Consider the following 20,345-nt stretch of genomic DNA (forward strand, 5'->3'; position numbering starts at 1 on the left):
CATCCTCTCAAACATCCGTATAACGAGGAAAAACTCATCGTCTGAACTGAGTCACTTCTCTGGGACACCAGATTGTCATTATTTAGACGACTGCTAGAGGTCACTTAACTTTATAACTTAACTGTGTGCTGCTCGCACACGGCTTTTTTTGGAGGAGGAAATCTATTGGGGAATGAATGCTGATTCATGGCAGCTTTGAGAAAGCCAGGCCATTATCAAGTGTCCTTTTAACTTCGTTTTGGTCTCGACCAGCCAACTCCTGAGAGAAATATGTGTAGTTTCTAAACAATCATATTCACCAGGTCGTCACGACTTTTGTCTATTTGAAGTCGAGTAGAACTATTCTGCTGCGAGAGTGCAACAAAACAGCAAAGTTAGAGGTTACAAAACCAAAACGCTAAAACCCTTTAAACTGAGGATACCTTGGAAGTTGGGAGACATCTGTCAGTGGGCTCATTACAAGCAGCCATTTAAACTGTACACAGTCATTTGATCCACTGTTAAGAATATTCATTAAAGCAGCTTTAAATGTATTCAAATTTAGTTCGAATCATTAATATACGTTTCACATCTGACACTAAGGAGTATATAACCTCTGGAGGCCATTTTGAAACCTAACACTGTGTCACTGAATAATGGAGTGTTCTCCATCAGAGCCAGGTTGTACTCAAACGAAAACATTGAATACTGTGTATACAATGTTCGCCTCTTCTAACTCCCTGTTAGCCCTCTCTAGTGCGTCATTTATTTTTTTATAAGCAAAACATCTTTTATAATTAACTAGAACCAACAGACGCAGTGAGAAATTATATCCTTTGTTTGTTTGTTTTTTATTTAGAAATGATCAAGTAATATTATGGCTATCCAAATACTAACAATCATTTTTAATACCAGTGACAGACTGTATACACTGCTGATTATCTGCCTATAAGACCAGCGATCACACTCAGTTACTACTGCAGCACCCACTGGTGGCCACCGAGTAAACTGCACCCTCATTCATAATCATAGACATTTGTTCATAGCCAAATGACCCTGTTTGTGTGTGTGTGTGTGTGTGTGTGTGTGTGTGTGTGTGTGTGTGTGTGTGTGTGTGTGTGTGTGTGTGTGTGTGTGTGTGTGTGTGGAAGGTTGTAAATGTAAAGAAGGCAGGGTGGGCATATTTCCGGGACTAATCAGATCACTCGAAAGGATTCGTTTTAGTACCTCTTTAACCTTGACCGTTTCTGTCTTCTTTTCTTTTGCCAAGAGCAGACAGCGAGACTCTTACACAATTAAAGAGATGAACCGGTGTCAGATCGCCGTCCTTGAACCAAATACAGATGAGTAAACAGACGAGTGGGGTCAAAGCGGTACAGCCTGTCACAATGAGTTCAGTATGACTACGACGACGACAACAACAACAAAAACAACAACAAAAACAACACAATAAGATTGAGCAGATGAAAGAAGAAAAAAGGTGAGCGAGAAAGTTAGTCAGACAGAAACAAAAGAGGAAAAAAAGAAACAGATAAAACAAGATGTGCCGCAAATAGATTATCAGATAGAAATATTAGATAAGCAGAGAGTGAATGTGTAAACAGCGGAGGGGTGTGTTCTGTCGTCTTGGCCGACGTCCGAGAACCTGCTGCACGAAGGGGGAGTTCACTTGTTGACAGACAGAGGAAGAACACACTCCAGCAGACCCCCCAACACACATCACACACACACACACACACACACACGGAGGATCACACACACACACCCTTTTCCCACCCGTGTGACTCCCATCTGTTGAACACAATGCCGACCCGCCGCCCTCCCTTTGCAGAACACTCACATGTGTGTGCACGTTTTTCCTCTTTTCTCTCTGCTGGTGGAAGGAGGAAGGACGACCGGCCAAACACCAGAACACACTGACCCGGGGAGACAACAATAACACTGCTGTCGTGTCGAAGCATTTCAGGGCGGACTGGCCTGTCACTAAATAACATCAAATGAAAACGTGGGAGATTAAAATCTCACAAGACATTTTTGGAACAGTGAGGTTTTGTGCGCATCAAAAAGACATCGTCACATGACGTCTTTTCCCTTAGTAACAAGGTAATGGCAAGCTAGGCATCCAGCACGCAACTTATTTTACAACATACAGCAACAACAACAAAAAGCATCACTTAACACCAGCTAGTGTTCAGAAGACAGACAGACTGTGGACGGTATGCTGAGGCCCGACTCTCACCACTGTACGGCTTGTTCATACTGTGTAAGACACATTAATAAACGGGTAGCAAATAAATTACATTGTGAGCTAGACGGGATGAATCATCATTGGAATATGGATAACACAAAGTGTGTGCATGCGAAAGCCTATAATGATAAACACTGAGCAAAAACCTGAAATTAAATTAATGTTATTGATGTCCCGCAGCAGGAAAAATCCAGGTATTTTTATGACCTTTAAACTAGCTATGAACACAACTGTTTGCTTCTGCAATGACTGCTGTCAGAAATGCCTCAATGGGCTCCATTAAAAGACCGCAGCTTTGGGAGCGAGTGGCAGAACCATAAAATATATTTTTATGAAAAGAGAAAGTTAATTCGGTAATGAACAAGTATGCAGCTGTTTTGCATGTGTTCCAGTGGCATGCAGCAGAAAAACTACACCTCTGAAAGTGCTGTTGTTACTTGAGAACCAGGAGCCCACTGGTCCAACACTGACATCGGTCTGATACCGAGTCAAATAGCTGCAGTGGGTATTGGTAATAATGCAGCTGATTCATTCAAGTCACGTTGTCAGCGGTTTGGAGGTATTTCATGCTGAGAGGTTGAACCTAATGTTCCCTTAATACACATAAAAGAATGATCCCAGTCTCTTCCACACATTGAGGGATACAGTTTATTAATCCAACACTGGTATCGGATCTGTACTCGGCATTTGCTGATACCCAAAGCTATTGGGACCTAAAAAAAATGACATCACTGCATCTCTGTTGAAAACATCAGTGTTTTGTTAATACTGATGTCAGTTGGTGATTGTCTGAATCCCGTTCATACTTTCCCACTATTATTGTAAATATTATGGAAAAAATACAGGAAACTGTATAAAATACTGAAAAAGCATGTCTTCTTCTTATCTTAATCTCTTAAATATTCAGCTGTATAATATATCTAAACTGGTTCACTAGAGTTTCAAATATATACAAATGAAAAGATAATAAAATAAACAGAATGGCATTGAATACATTAGTGTGCAGTACAATACTTAGTTAAATTACTCTCTCGTTGCTGAAACACACATTAAATACTCAATGTGTCTGCAGCCGGGCAGCTAAAAGCACCTTGTGCTTTAATTAGAGGTGATGTCGGTGTGTAGCTGTGGTGTGTGTGTGTGTGTGTGTGTGTGTGTGTGTGTGTGTGTGTGTGTGTGTGTGTGTGTGTGTGTGTGTGTGTGTGTGTGTGTGTGTGTGTGTGTGTGAATATCAGAGTGTGTGATAGGTGCAATAGCTGCATTTACAGGATTGATGGCTCTGTTCATCAGCGCAGACCCACTATCGGGAAAAGTGCCAAATCATTTCAACCTGGCAATATCCTGGTGTGTGTGTGTGTGTGTGTGTGTGTGTGTGTGTGTGTGTGTGTGTGTGTGTGTGTGTGTGTGTGTGTGTGTGTGTGTGTGTGTGTGTTTGTTTGTGTGCGCGTTTCCTGATTTGCTTATCTCTCCAGCCTGTCATATCCCCAGAGCTCATGTCAGGCCGGTCACTAGCCGAGCGTCATACAAATATTAAATTTCCACTGTCATTTGAAAACTGCAGATGGAAATGGTGGAACATTTGGAGACGGGGTCACGCAAAAGATCACAACATTTCATATATCTTCCGTCAATTCAATTTAGTCTTTTTTTTTTTTTTTATATAGCGCCAAATCAAAACGAACAAAATCAAAAAGAGTCATTTCAGGGCACTTAACATAGTAAATTTAAGACCTGAAAACATTTTAGAGAGAAACCCCAAAATTGAACAATTCCTGCACGAGTGACAGCTGAAAGGAAATACTTCCTATTAACCTAAGAGAAGCAGGCTCAGAGGTGGGAGGCCATCTGACCAGTTAATGTGAGGGGAGAGCAGAGAGAGAAGAACAGCATAGAGAGACAACAACTAATATAACCTGGGCAGGTTGGTGGGGTCAGTAACAGATGACACGTATGGTCTTATACTTCCTGTTGCAAATCCATGGTGATGTGGTGTTTCTGACAGATTTACCTTCGCTATCTCAGCTCATATTTCTTAACTTACCGAAACAAAATCTCTAATTACAAAACACGCTCGCTCTCCTCAAGCACCTTAAGGATGTACTTCATACAGTCAAATGCATTGTCATTGCGTCTGTCCATTAGTACAACATACAGATTCATTAAAACTGCATCTAAATCTGTGGCAATTAGTTGTACTTTTTCAAAACATTCTGATGATCCTTCTATTAATGTGTGATAATGGGAGAAAACCAAGGGAATGAAAACATTTATTTCACAGACAGTGGAAGAGACTGAATTTTAACAAGAGTCAACAGTCATACTCACGGTTGTGCGACGGGTTCGAAGTGAATTTTCTCCTTGCGTAACTAGCGCGGGTGCAGCTGCTCAGGTCGAAATGTTTTCAACTCACGTGGACCCGAATTCGCCGACATTTACATTACATTGACGTGTACATCATCTCAATTCAGCTTGATGACAAGCTAACATTTGCTAACTAGCATTAAACTGATGAGACAACCTGCCACGACAGCAAAGCGCGCAATACACCCGTCGACCCACCAGAGGATACCGTGTCAGGGTCACGTTTTGCGTTGCCCAGGTGTGAAGAGCACACGTGTGTGTGACCGGAGGTCGAAGAAGGAGGTCACGTGACACAGATCAAGTGAATAAGTACAAAGAGTGATAAAGTCTGTGCAGAGAGTACGTTGGTGGTGGTTGGTTGAGGCGAACTGCACACAGACGACCAGTGTTCAACTTCCTAAAGGAAGCAAAAGTCACCACGGATTTATTTTTGACAAATGTCTGTACCGATTTTTATAATAATCTATCCAATACTGATAAAGAAATTTCAGTCAAAACCGCAAACGTCAACCTCATGATAGCTCTGAAGAAAAGAAATCCTGGGGTAGTCGAAGTCATGAAGTGACATCTTCTTAGAGCCATTAATATCTGTCCTAAATTTCACGACCCAAAGATGTTTCAGTTTGGACCAAAGACTGATAAACTGACATTATTACGCTGCTAATGTGAGCGGATCTACTTCCACCGCTGAGTTACTGCAGTTCTGTTCCAAACAATAAGCAGCAAAACAGGAATATCTTGTACAGTCACTGAAGCCGATTTCAACATACTGGTTCGTGAATGAAAATGTTTAAAATACATATTTTATCCTTAAAAACTATTTTCATTCAAATCAAATGCATCTAAAATACCAACTGTACCTTGGTTCTGCTGTTCCTCGGTTTCCAAAACGGAAAGATGCAGTAGAAGAAAAATTTTGCCCAATTGAAGACTGTTGCGAGACACCATCCTGGTCCGCCCATTCTCTCCTGAAAACCTCCTCACGTCCTCCGCTGTATCACCGTTGTCTGCTCCTTGCTCTTTTTCTCCCCCTCCCCTCCCTAGCCTGTCCTTCAAAACCAGTGTCCAGAGGTACAAAGGCTCTAGCACTTAGTCGTGGAGGGGATCCTTGGACGGCTTTTGATCTGACTTGAGAAAAGGTACATTTTCCTTGAGTTTCAGAGACTAGGGATTACCATAAAGTGAAGCTGAGGTCAGTCCTAAATGCATCCTTCCCTCTCTTGTCTAGCATCCCTCCAGCATCCCTCCATCCTCCATCCTGTCCCCTATTTTTATGGATGCTGCAGGATCTTCCATTCAAAGCATGAGGACGAAAAAGATTAGGAGAAGGGGAAGACAGAAGTGGGCGGTGGTGGGATGGGCCGGGCAGAGCCGTCTGGTAAAGAATGAGGCACTTATAGTGATGGAAAAAGGAGGGGGGGGGTCTGCAATTTAATGTCATGGGGGGCGGGGGGAGGGAGGGGGGTTAAGAGAGTCGTGGAGCAAAGAAAGAACAATGAATCTAAGATGGGTTGAGTGGACTAACAGTTTATTCTCAGCAGTTGAAGTGAAGCTGTAAATAGGATGATGCGGGTAGTTTCCATCTGAAGATTAGATCGTTTTACATCAAAGGCTTAGAAGAAAAGATATGCAAATGAAGACAAGGTGAGGACAATTATGAACAAAAACTATGCTAAAAAAAAAAAAAAAAATGGAGTAAAATAGTGTATGTGTGTTGGGGAGTGTGCTGGTGTGTTTGTTGATGTCAGGCAGACAGAAACGCAGACTGGCAGTCTCAGACCAATCATATATGGTCTGGTCTGCATGCGTTCTGAGTGATTACTTAACATCATCGAGACTGAGGAGCACATCAGTGACAGGAATTAAAATGGGTGTTTAGCTTCTCTAATCAGATAAAGTGGAAGGTAAATGAATTAAGTAGCTCCAAATGATATTTCTGACTGGCTTAAAAATTCAAAGAAGAGCAGCACAGAAATGGACGTTTTGAAAAGCAAGAAAAACAAAAATTGTTAAATTGAAAGGGGCTTTGTGATGTTACTATTACACTCGTGAAGTCCGCAAATTCAAACACAATGCTTCCATAAGGCAATTTCTCATTAAGAGAATTAGGAGAACTGAACCAGAACATTTGGCTCTACGCTCTGGTAAACGTCACATGAGCTAAATATCAGAACAATAAAGAGACGCTTCCTGCAGCTCCCTTCTTAATTTCCGTCCAGAGAAATGAGAAAGGGAAGCCTGTGATTTTGTTGGTGAAAACACTGCAAGATAGGCCTAATGCTCTATTAGGGTGTATTCTCAGCTGCGTCCTGTGTTTTGCTGCCATCAGCCTTTCCTGCATCTACAAAACAAATCCAGCAAAGTGCTGGAAAACTCAACGGTTATGATTGAATATTCAGACTGCTAATCTAACTCGTTACCACCAAGTTTACTGTCATTTAGGCGTGCATGCAACAGCTTTATTTTGAAAATATTGACCTTAAAAGAATGTATTAATAAAGCATTTGTCCCCACCATTTAATATTTCCCACAGACAAACAGATTTTGCATTAAGTTAACATGAGCCAATCCAAACTATGGATTCTGCCGGTTAAACACCACAGTGAAGCCGACAACCCTGGAACAAATGTTACAATACTGTTGGGCAGAGCATCAATTCAGTGTTTCCTAAATACAAAATAATAATTCACAATTATAAAATTCATTATACTAAATTTGTGCGCATGAATGTTTCCATTAAACTTGTCAGGCTCCGAGCAGCCAATTAGCCCCCAAAAAAATAACACAATCGCAGGCTAATAGCACGAGCAACATGTGAGAATAAGCTACTACACTGTTTCGCACATGATGTAAGATTTTCTAGATTCGATTCCTTGACACTTTGAGGGTGAAGCTAAATACTCAGGTGAAATTATGGTCTCACTATTACACCATCTGCTTTGTATCACAGTTAAAGAAGATTACACAATACTGCCAAAGGGGCAGAGAAGTTCCAGAGGCGGCGCGGGGACATATTATGCACACTTCCTGCCTCTCTGCTAGTACAAACAATGAGCTGGTCTCAAGTCTCAATCTGGCAACGTCAGGTCTGTTGTCTGTTCGAGGAAACTAGACAAGAGGTTATGGAGTTAGGGGTCATTGTTCCAGGGAGAATAAGAGGGGAAGTGGCCGGTCATGGCTTTAATGGGGGAGGCTGACAGGGATGTTTTAGTCCCAGCTGGTGGTATCCATTCATCAGTTTAATTGGATATAAGTAAAATGGGGTTGTTTCTAAAAGCTTTGATAAATAAAATACTTGTAATGCCGTCTAGCCTATACTTTTATCTCTTCCACAGAATTAGATTATCCCATCATCCTAGAACATCACAGCTGACAGCTCTGCAGGGCAACAAAATAATGTAAATACCGGTCTGGGCTATCAAGTCAAAATTAAAAATGTAGCACTGATCTGAGCTAGTATTCAAAAGACGGTGCCAGTTAGCCACAGCGTCGTCATCAGACTTATCGAGTGCAGATAGCGTGCGATGCTGCAGCTCACTGCAGACATATTCCATATTTTACATTTATTTCAGCTGTCAGTAGAAGAGTGCCAATGTTCGGCTGAACCTCAAATGACATCATGCAGTCAGTTATACCCTTTATGCACATGGCTGCGCCTGTTACTCCTGTAATTTAAATTGACAGCTTGAGAGTATTTCCAGAATTTGTTCGCTATCACTGCTGCAGAATAAATCTAAAATAAAGTTAACTAATAGCCAATGATAATCTTTACATTGGAAACCCATTTATTTAAATGGTGCATTTCATGTTCCTGCCCCCAACAAAGTGGTTATGATTAATGCGGCAATTACAGCCGGCCCCTCCCACTATTGATCCAAGGCTGGGGAGAGGTTTGGATTGAGAGCTTGGCGAATGCTAGCACATGGCAGAAAGCCATTAGGAATTAAGTAAAAGCTCATTTCATCTTTTGACATCGCAAAAGAGACATGGCTCTATCTGAAGCCGGCAGATGGAAACAGTTTTTGGCAAATTAGCAACCGTGGGGGGGTCGAGTGCAGATCGGTGACAAAACGAAGAGCGCAATGTTTCAAGGAAAGCTATAATCCCAGCTGTTAACCCAAAGCCTCTTTATACAGAAGATCCTCGGGCACAGGTTTTAATCTCTAACTGCCAGCAAGTGATACTGCAACCCTAATCCATAGAAACATTTTCTAATGAGGAAAAACAAGGAATATCAAAAACCTGATCTCAAGCAGGAGTAAAATTTTGAAATTTGCTATCAGTTTTTTCAAGAGGTTTTAGTAGACACATACTTTCAGATTAGATAGTGAATGGTAAAAATATCCTGCAATTATATAGCGACTTTTTACCTTACCATTTACAAAGAACTTTGCCTCCCATTCAACCATTTACACACACACACACACACACACACACACACACACACACACACACACACACCAATGACAACAGAGCTGCCATGGAAAGTGCTCGCCTACCATCAGGAGGTGTGATGGGGTTTAGTGTCTCGCCTAAGGACACTTTGACACATGTGGACAGAAGGAACCGGGGATTGAATCTTACAATTAGTGGGTAACTCTCTCTACCACCTGAGCCACAGCCAATTCCACTGGGCGACAAACATGCTCTGCATCACTTTAAAACCAGGGAGGGTTTCCAACTAGTAGACCGCAATCTACCCGGTACATCACAGGAGCTCTCGGAGGAGAAAGTTTGGAGAGCATCAAAGCTTTCATGGTGTTCCTTCACGAAGTCGTAGATGGCAAATGAAAAGGAAGGAATACAAAGAAGACAAAAATGTTCTTACTTTGTTACAGAACCTTTTAAATGCAGATCTCTTAGCATCAAAATGTATAACACTTAAGAGTGAAATAATTTACAATCCTCTCCCAAAATCTTGGAAATTTCTCACAATTTTGGCTATAAAACTAATAAATCAGAAGTTGATAAAAAAAATAAAATAAAAAAAGATTCCCTGACAACTTCATCCTTTGTGGGGAAGTACATTACAAATTCCAAAAGGGCAAGGTTGAGGTATTTAACCTTTAATTATCATCTACACAAGCACCGGCCACACGCAATGTAACCCACAGTGACCATTTCACCTTTGGAGCAGCAATTATAAACCTGCTTCAAACAACAAAGGCTTCAGAGCAATCATCAGCTGCCTCATAAAGGCCCGGGCGGGGCAGAAACGGACAAGACGCGGGCCAAGGTGATGAAAAGCTGTGAAGGACCAGCGTAGCGCTCGATCCGTCTATCGTCACTTCGTAACAGAAACACCTATTAAGACTGTATGTCCAGTATTTTACCACGATAACTTTTTTTTGGAAGTAGCCACTACGGGTTAAATGAAGGTTAAATAAAGAAGCCTGGTGTTTTCTCTTCTGTTTTCACACAGACGACCAGCTGAGCCTGACCATTGCAAGAGACTCAGTGACAGATGTGGGCCCACCTCCATTGACGAGCGTACAGCCCCTCGTCTTTGTCATCAGAGTGAAAGTTATTGCGTTCTGCATGGCTGTAAATTAACTGTCCGGACACCTTTCAAGAGTTGCAACTTCCACATCAGAGGACGGGACAAAAGCGAGACGGAGAAAAGAGAAGCGCGGGCAAATGGACGAAGGGCAGACTGTCTTCGAGTGAGGTCAAAAAACAGACAGTCAAATACACGAGGCAAAGTGTTTGTCATAAAAAAAAAAAAAACATTTCATCAGGCAACAATGCACTTCATCAAGATGGCAGGAAGTGCATTTCATCAAAGGGGACACAAATCAAAAGGACAGAAACACTGTCTTTTAAACACCTTCAGATGGTCATATTCAAGTCTTGATAGATCAAAGTCATGAAAAAGGTATTCTCATTTTTGTCCGTGCTTGCCAGTTGAACCAAGCTTGATTTTTCCAACAAAGCTCATGAAAACAACAGCTAATGGCTCCTAAAAATACGTATAATAATAAGACTGACATCATACATTCATTGTGATAGATTACCAACGCCAGCGAAGTGAGTTTCAAACCCCTACAAGGAGTACCGGGATTCTGTTTCCAACAAATCTCTCATCCTTCCTTTCTTTTTTATTAGCAAAGAGAGCAGCGTACAAAACATTATCATCAGGAGCCTAGCCGATGTTGACAATCTCTTTTTTTTTTTCAACACGGATATCAGTTGTAGCTCATTAATGTCCATTTCGTATCGGCTGAACACTTTTTACTGTTGTCTGGTTAACGTGCTTTTTAAACCTGATGTCACACCATGTGAAACACCCTGTAAAAATAACACTATAAAACCACAAAAGGACTGCACGTGTTAGTGATGGAACCAGACAAACAAAGTGGTCATTCTTGTCTAGAGAAATCATCCAGATGATCACATCAGGCCAATATCAGTATTGATCTTCAGCTTTAATAGTACCTTATTGGGTGTTCTGGTATTTTGAGCGAGTACGTCACAAAATAGATTGCTCGACTGTTTCTGCCTTCTCGGCTACAAAACGTATTTGGAAATCTTTGTTTTTAAGTTGTTTATAAAATGTTATTAGTTAGAAACAATGAACGCTAAACCCTTATAGATTAAATAAAGGATTTAGACTCAACAAATGGATTCCAAACTTGTGTGAGATTCATATCAGTCATACCGTAGCTGCAAATTAGAGTTCATAATTCCCTTCTATAAATTGAAAACCAATCAGAAATCAATGTAAAAAAAAAATCAATGGTATTCCTTATTCCTGGAAAACGGTTGAAAGAATATTAGGTATTTATAAGTTGCACTTTGGCCCCCTAAAACGCGCTAAAATACCAGCTATGACATTTTCCGTGCTGGAGCTGGACTGACCTTGAGTCGGGCGCGAATCCCTGACCACCCACAGTTCAACGTGACATGTTGCTACAGTACTCACCAGCCAGAGGGACATCGCAGAGTTTTCTTTGAAGACACCTGGGGCAGTAATTCCCTTTCACAGATCCACAGCCTTCTTCAACACTCAGCTAGCTTTTCTGGGATTAACAAGACTGTGTTATTGTCCCTCAAAGTTGGATGCACTCACCAAAGAGAGCCTCGCAGTCTCGCCCTTATCCTGACATACTTCCTGAGCTGCATTGTTAGTGAAGGCACAGGAAACACACACACACACACCATGGAAAGCCAGTGTCAAGAGATCATAACATGGAAAGTGAGAATACCAGGAGCTGTTGTTTGTCCTCTGAAAATGTTTCTTTCTTCTACGTTTGCCATCCTCAGTGTTTCAGCTAATAACAGGTCTCTGATAATCTAATTCTGGCTTTCTGTGGGCAGAACTTCACCAGATGCTTCTGTGTTTCCAAGAACCAAGAAAATTGAAAACTTAACAGAAAAACGATATTCTCATTGAGACCTAATATCAAATAAATAATGAAATTATTTTCTGAAGGACTAACATAACTCTGATTAGAAAAGGTGACTTTATCAAATAACACCATACTGACTTGTGGAAAACATGTATTGATTTTGTATTTAATGAGAAAAGTTGACGCTTTTTAAATGGAAGTCTATTGGAGCCAAAGGTTTTTTTTGGAGCCAGCACCAAGTGGCCCTCCGTGGTACTGCACTTTAAGGCACTTCCACATTGGCTTCACTTTTATGTCCATTTTTAATATAAGGTCCATGCTTTGAGCACATATTTGCCAATTCTACCAATTCCATTTACTCTACATTTGTGAGAAGTTTTTCCAAGGCACCCTGGCACCCTCCTCTGTGGATCCAGGCCGTCTCAGTAGCTTCTGTCTTTTCATACAAACTCAAAATGAGATTAAGATCAGAGCTCAGTCGGGTTTGCATCATCTGTTGCATGACATCTTGTCTTCTTGTACCCAAAAATAGTTTGTGTTGACTCTGGCTGTATGTTTGGCCACATTGTCCTGCTGCAGAATGAATTTAGTACCCATTTGATAGTATTGCATAAAGGAAGTCGGGTATTTCGACCAGAAAACCAAGACAATGAGCTAAAACGGGCTAACAGGGCAAAACTGCAAAGTTGAGTAATACTGTCTCTGACTCGCTGACAGCTGAGGTGAAGAGGTCGGCCCTTTGCAACCGATACCCTTTTTACAAAGTAACTCCCAACTAAACGGACTTCTCAATTGTTTTCTTAACAGACCCTTAATGGAAACCGATGCAGACCTGACAGATTCATTGCCACTTGTCCGTGAGTGCGGACAGGACTTTAAGGAAGCAGTGAGCTGCGGGAGTAGTATGGAACATTAACATCCCTCCAGTTTGCTTTTCTCCTCTCGACACGGCTTTTACAAGGTTTTAAAGAATGAAGGGATATTTACTTTGCCGGGGATGAAACACTGTGGTGGTCTCTTCATCTCGGCGGACGGTATATTAGCAGAACTCACTGAAAGCACACGGATCTGAGAGGCATAATTCAAATTCTACCACACATGGTAAACATTACTGAACCTTTAAAAACTCAGAGTCATCTTTTGTCACGGTGAAACCATCTGAACTCATACATAATCATGACACTGCATAACCAAAACGTTCAAGCACTGTTACTGGACCATTTCCTTACACCTTTCTGTATTTACATGTCGTTATGTAGTACATAACTGGGCATTTCGAGCTAAATTACTACTCGAAATTCGCTCAAAACTTTTCAATTAAAAATCGACTATTTTAATCTCTTATCAACACACAGCTTTGTCTGGTGTCAAAAGTTTTAACAAATGGAGATTTTGTTAGCTAAAGTCACTTGTCTGTTCGATTGACAGGCCTGTGGTGCAGTCAGGTTACGGTTATGATTCAAAAATCTTGTCCCATCCTTATTATGTACATGGATGCACACACCTTCATTTTTATGAAGATACAGTGCTGTATTCTGCAGTGTAACAATAACTATAAACACATAAAAGAATCCCATTGTTTACTGCTAAAGAAAGGATGAATGCGTCTCTGTCTGTGCATGTGTAAGTAGATAATTGGATCCTAACTGTGTCTGTATTGTAAACAATGTAAAGCCCTGAGCCAAAACCTTATAGAATTCATTCTTCCTAAAGCCCTTCTAAAGCCACCTCCGCCGGATCAAAGTCTGCGTTGTGTGCTCAGGTTATAACATGGGGAGGGGTTATTTTTCTGGTTGATGTTATCGCTGCTCAGAGTGCTAAGCCATGAGTGAGGCGTCCGCGAACGCTGCTGCCAAGAGGAGTGTCTGAAATGTCTGTGTGCTATGGATAAAGCAGAGGCATGAGTTTAAATTGGAAGCGCATGTTGCATGACCTCACACTTGTCCTTTCTGATTAAACCACATGAACACCACATAAAAGCTTTAATACAGATAACTCCTCCAAGCCTACTGCGCCAGCAAATTACAGCACTGACTGCCCCCTGCTGGTCTCTTTTCACCACAATCACCAAATGTCAGAATCGTTTAAAGGAAGCGGTGTTTTGACTTAGAGGTGGGAACCCAACATGTTGCTGTCCATGCAAATGTTACAGGTTAGAGGTTAAAGCCACTGGTCAGACTGTAAACACTGCAGTGATGTTTCACATGAGCTCTGGAGGACAGTTTTTCACACAAGTAAGGAATTCAACTGGTCAGAAAAATCACATGAAGAACTATTTAGCTGCTTAAACTATTTAGCACACGGCGATACTTCTGTCATCTCATAGAGGATTACCGAGAATCACAGCAGCGTCACTAGCGGATTAGACTGTTCCTTGGGGAGTACATGAAGTCTATATATCCCACATGTGAAAAACAAAAATGATGTAATGCTGCATGTGGGATGGCGCTGGCAGTGTGTCCTTAAAGATTTATGGCTGGTGTGGATATGATCTTGGGATTACAATAAATCAATTGAGTTTGGCAAAACATTCTAAGTGCCTGCAAAAGTAATTGCAATGCTACCTTTTCTAGACCTTTTCTAGACTTTATCCGTACCTACTATAGACCTTATTCATACCTTATGTAGTCCTTATCCGGACCTAATCTAGACTTTATCCAGACCTAATGTCGACCAAACCTAGATTTTATTCAGACCTAATCTAGACCTTATTTAGACCATATCCAGACCTAATTTAGACCTTACCCAGACCTGATATCCATAACAAGAATTTCTTTCTGTTCCAAGGAATAAAAATATCTCAATATAATTTTACATCTCTTCTTTTTAGCTTCTGGAGCTCTACCAAGAGGAGGCTTTCTGGTTTCTGTTTCTTTAAAGCACATTGATATCAGTGACCCTCTCTTCTGAGTGGCTGACTTGTTACTCAGTGAAGCATGCCCAGGCCAACCAAAGATTTTCTTTGAAGTTTTGGCTTGTTAGTTCAGCAACATAATGGCTGCTTGGTGTTTTCTTCCACATTAAATATTGGACAGTGTTTTTTGACGTCACAAACTCACAGAAGTCCAAACGGCAAGGTTGCTAAATACAGGCTGTGTGCGTTTCTCCGTCTTCTGAGCATTTTGATATTTTCACAGTATTTTTGCAGCACCTAGACCTGCATTATAATAATAATTAAAAAAAAAAAATAAAAGAGATTGATATCTGAATTTATACACTGTGGGACCTTTCATATTTAACACATGAATGAGATTTTAAGTTTATACATTTAGATTCAGATAAAGGATGTGGTGAAACAGAGTCTTTACAAGTATCGTACAAACTGTGTGTGTTTGTCTGCGTGCGGTGGTGAGGACACCCCGCCTGTCAGCTCCAGACAAGATTCACCCACTGAAACACAGAGCCGCATTTCTTCGCGGCACCCACTGTAACCCATGGCGATGGCAAGGCTGCCCGGCTGCCAGGCATTATGCAAATGTAAATCACGCTTGACTGGCCACAAGACTGTGTGTGTGTCCATCGCATGGCTTCACATTTCACCCAAACTTTATTGGTGCCAGTGGCCCTTTTGTCTGCTTTAATTGAATTAACTTCTGAGAAACAGACCTTGTTGCAGGAGAGCGATGGGACACTGCGCGTCCATCACCTCGGCATGGGAGCTTTTAACTGTGTTTACATTGGACTCACTCCACGCTTTAGAAGAAAAGGGGATTCTACATTTTATAAGTTTTCTTTTTTAAGAGGGACACGATACATTTGTCACACAGTCACATAAATACACGACCAGCACCGCCTCATTTTATGTCATGTTTCAGCCCCCTGGGAAGAAAATAAAGTCCCTTCAGTTACATCTTAATGCCAGCTGTCCTTCCTACTTCCAGTCACTTTAAACAACAGCAAAAAAGAGTCGTTAAAGTCTTTAAAAAACTATTTTCTCTTGCTTGATCTTGCATGAACGAACCGTTTTCTGGCAAAATTTAAATCAGTTGAGGTTTCACATTTGATTTTGAGTTTGATTTGTGTCTGTTGTCCTCTCACTGTTTTGAAGTAAGTGAGGCTCCGTTGGAAAATGTGATGTGACATATTCCTGCACAGCAATCAAAATATAGCAAAATAAAGTAAATCTAATCTGATTAAAACAAAACCGCACCGTCCTGATGAAGCAGATTAGCTACAGTTAGAGTATTAACTGCCCAGGCATCGCACGCAAATATCATATTTTTTTATTTACAGTGTGGCATATTCATTATTCCCCCTTTTAAATCCATGCGCACAAGTAAGTGAGAAAATCACAGTTTAAGGTTTGAAAAGAAAAAGTCAATGGCAATGTCCCCATCTGCTGGTTAAAAAGCACAGTATCATAAGAAGTCCTGACCTCTGCTTTAAAGTGCCTGTAACATTTTTAAATGTTAAAAACTGTCTTCAAATCAAATACAGCGCTCGGCCGTTTGTTTTGTTTTACTGCTTGAAGGAAGGAATGTGTTCCCTGTTTACTGGTTGTCTTTCTTCTTTCATTTTGACGGTACAAAAGAGGCAAAGACGCAACCAGACGCCGAGCAAACAGAGTCACGTGGTCTCCGGCGGCAGATAAAAGAGTTGTGGAAATTCAAATCTTTGGCTTGTGTCTAAGATAATGGAGCACAAACAAGGTCCCGTCATCTTTGATGGGTTTGATTTTGACGTGAACGGACTTGAGTTCTTCAGAGAGTCGTCTATGGTTCTCAGAACATGGCTGGTGTTCACGGTAGATGTGAAGCAATTCCAAATAACTACATAAAACGTCTTAAGTATGGGATTTACTGTTCTGTGACATCATATTTCCCTTACAGAGAAGCATACAAGCCTTGTTGTTAAGTAAAAAAAAAAATTCAACGGGGGGCTAGTCGCAGGTCCTGTTGATATGACTCTCCTCAGGTGCCTTTTAGATCTTTTTATACCTCTTTTTTCATAAAATTACTTCATATATTTCTCTACAGTGGGATGTCCCTGCAGCTATACATTTACTTAAAGATACTAAAATGTCAGTTTTAAAGCAGAAATCACTGAGCCTTTTCTTTTTATTATTATTATCTCCTACGGGCAAAAATAATCAGTTTTTCTTTATTCAGAAATATTTATACTAACATTTCACTGTATAGATTAAAAAAAAAAGGTGCATTTATTTATTTAGTGTATATAAAGTGTCTGTGTATTAGCACGATGGTCTTTATTTTTTTTATATTTTCAAAAAAAGTTATTATATTCTATTTTTAATTGTAATTTTATCTTTTTTGTGTATTTATCTTTCCTACCTGTATTCCTAATCTGCTGTGACGACTAAATTCCCCCACTTCGGATCAATGAAGTCTTTGTTATCTTATTTTAACTTAATTGATCAAAATGTATGAATTAATGACATTTACATTTAAGAAAATGTAGAAAAGAGCATGTAGGACGGCTGGTTAAGAAGCAAAAATGTGTCATTTTTGTAAGAATGAAACTTCTTTCCTGCAATTAACTGATAAAACAAAACAAGTTCAAGTCTTTTATTTTGAAAGCTAACAGCCTTTTATGTTAGTGTGAATGAGACTTGAGGCCTCATTTCATCAGCTCACCTCATTTATTCTATGAAAAGACCCTGACAACATGCCGAGCCCTAATCTCAGCGTCTAAATCTAAGAATGCACATGTGTTAAAGGCTCAGCTGCAGCAGAGCTTAGCAGTAACATAAGACAATGACACAAAATGACAAAGAGATCTCAGGAATGTGCAACAAAAGTGAAAGTTTTTCCTTGCATGCGAAGTGATGAGAAGCGGTGTCGCAGTGGAGTTAGCCGCTCACTGATTATCAGCCTATTCAGTTTCATCTAATCCTGTTTAAAAGGCACTTTATCGAACCATAGACTGTTAAATCCATTATTTTTATCACGGAAAGAGAAGACTGAACACTCAGGACAGATATAGCAGCAGAGAAACATTTTGGGCAACATTTTTGCACAAACTGAGTTCAGTGCAAATATTTGATCAACAAAAAACTGTATATTAACAAATAAAAAAACAAGAATAAATGCTTAAGCACAGTAAATCAGTCCCTCCAGGAAATTTTACGATCGCGATCATTTACGTAAATTCAAGCAAACTCTGCAATATTTGCAAAAGCTTGCAATTTATTTTTATTCCCTGCGATTTTTACACAAAAAATGTCGTCAGCAGAGGCTTTGTTGAAAGTATTAACGGCATAAAGCAAGTCTTTCCAAACAAAACTCACTTTATTAACAAAAATAACTCCTCGTTTACAATCAGACAGGCTCTGCTCCCGTTTCCTCATCACCAAATAAAACTCTGCGCAGGAGAAAACCGGAACAAGCGGAAAAACCGGAAGCGACAGGATTTGTGGGAAATATGGTCTTCACTTTAACATTTTCTAATTGGATGCTTATTATCAAACAGAAGTGATAACATATTACTGCACGTCAAAACAAAAACTTCAGATGTCAAGTTGTGAGAGACTGTGCTTTGTTTTTGTGCATACAGTAGGTCTACGTGTTGAATTAATATGAATTAAACAGCATCTAAAGCTCTTATTTTGACAGCTGATGTACTTGTTATATTCTACAGTATATTAGTCACAGATTGTCTGTTCTGTAAAGCCATGTCACATTTTTGTAATTTTTCTTAAGTTTTTCTATCATGTAGTGCTTTAAAAAAAAAAAAAAAAAAATCGCACATTTCTTTCTCTACTTAAGACCTTTGAATTCCTGCAATTCCACACCAAAAATGCACTTAAAACTCAGCAAATTACATCGCAACTTTTGAGAAAATCCGCGGCAAAGTCAAGCATTTTTGGTCGAAACAATCACAAAAAAACTCAATTGCAGACTAACAGTTTCCAGTGATATTACACAAGCGATGTTGGCGTCACACCTGCTACTTTCAAATGTTAACGTACGTTAACTAGTCCGTCTAGTTATCCAATGACAACCAGCACTGCAATGCAGGAACACACCAACGAAATATTACCCTCCATACACAGACACCAACAACACAATGCAGTGATGGTTCAGGCTATTTTCAGAGTCATGCCACGACGCTGCCAATAGATAGAAAGGCACGCAGGAGGCGAAGAAGCAGCAGATTATGTTCTCAGAACTCCTACGACTACCATGATGTAAAATGAAAGAGCGATTAAAGGGTAAACCCCCCCCAATTTAGGTAATCCAATATGTTATTCTTTCAGTCTGGGAAAGTCCACGCAGAAAGAAAGTCGCGCTTTAAGGCTTTTCTGTCATACAGTACTCATCTGTAATTGCTGCTTATGTCTGATGGTTGTTTTTAACAAGGATGAGACGTTCAGTGATCTTTGTTCCATAATAATGAAAAAAAAGACCAGCTTTGTGCAGCACAGAAAAAAACAACATTAACATCAGCTTACTGCCAATTAATTAGTGTTGGTGCATGTATACTGTATGTCAAGTAACAAGGAATTACTCTTTTGTTGTTTTTACACTACAAAGCAGTGACGAGTTTCTTTTAACTGTAAAACAACCTATTAAATACATATCTTTATCATAATTATTTTTAATATTTTACTTTAATAATAATAATATTTGGCAATAATGATTCCTCCTGTTGATACTGGCCCAGATGAGATCTTTTCTAAGGATTTTTCAATGTTCAGAGACGGGAGGATAAAATCTTCAGTCAACTTTCTGTTTAAAAAAATGTCGTCTCTATTTCATTAAGAACATAAAAGAGGCTTCTTCTGTTGGTTTTAGATAACTTTCACATAGTTACTCTCTTCATCTGACTTACTCAAGCCTCATTAACTTCATGAAAATATCAAAATGTACTTTTACTGCGTTTTTTTATTCTATCATTTGCACTTTGTATTTTCTTTTATATTCCAATCTCTTAATATCTCTCTTTTCCATTACTATCTTATTGACTCTGAATTACTCCTGTGTACAAAATGTGCCAGATTAGATACAATCTGCTTCAGGAGAGGAATTTACAGTCAGTAGAAAGTTGCAATACAACTTTATCAGCGGACATAATGTAGGTTTTGTTTTAAGACAGAGTTAAAAAAAAAATGTACCCTATCTTTTAAAGACTTTGCACCACTGGCAGATTTTTTATAACAACTATTTAAATAAAAGGTTGAAACTTGACTGCACAATACAGGGGAAAGATTTTACCTCAAACCAGGTGGCAGACTGGAAATGAATAAAAGAAGCACAGGCATCATTACAGCACACCGATTAGGATAATATTAGGATTTTATGTAAGGCAGGGTGGGCAATCTGGATTAAACCTAATATGGTTTAATCATGATTCTGCATCACACTGATGCTAAAAGCTGACAGATCCATCTCTATTTATGAAGCAGCCCTTCCCACTGATGAAGAGTTGTAATGAACAGATGGAGCCGG

The 20,345-nt window shown here is 39.9% G+C and overlaps 1 protein-coding gene across 15 annotated transcripts in view; it reads right to left on the reverse strand.

Annotated features, from left to right (window-relative positions):
• tns1b (tensin 1b) overlaps positions 1 to 20,345 on the reverse strand; it is a 171,834-nt gene that overhangs the window by 143,289 nt on the left and 8,200 nt on the right. Inside the window, exon 1 of one of the 15 annotated variants that reach the window (XM_069154868.1) lies at positions 11,511 to 11,632. The exons of the other annotated variants lie outside the window; for them this stretch is intronic. Within the exon in view, the coding sequence (XP_069010969.1) occupies positions 11,511 to 11,525 (15 nt within the window). The 5' untranslated portion in view covers positions 11,526 to 11,632. Of the gene's footprint in view, positions 1 to 11,510; positions 11,633 to 20,345 lie in introns of those variants that run through there. 15 annotated transcript variants of the gene reach the window in all.

This window comes from Embiotoca jacksoni, unplaced genomic scaffold (genome assembly GCF_022577435.1).
Source record: "Embiotoca jacksoni isolate LCO1_2020_lvr unplaced genomic scaffold, fEmbJac1.0.p SCAF_2, whole genome shotgun sequence".
Taxonomy (NCBI): domain Eukaryota; kingdom Metazoa; phylum Chordata; class Actinopteri; family Embiotocidae; genus Embiotoca; species Embiotoca jacksoni.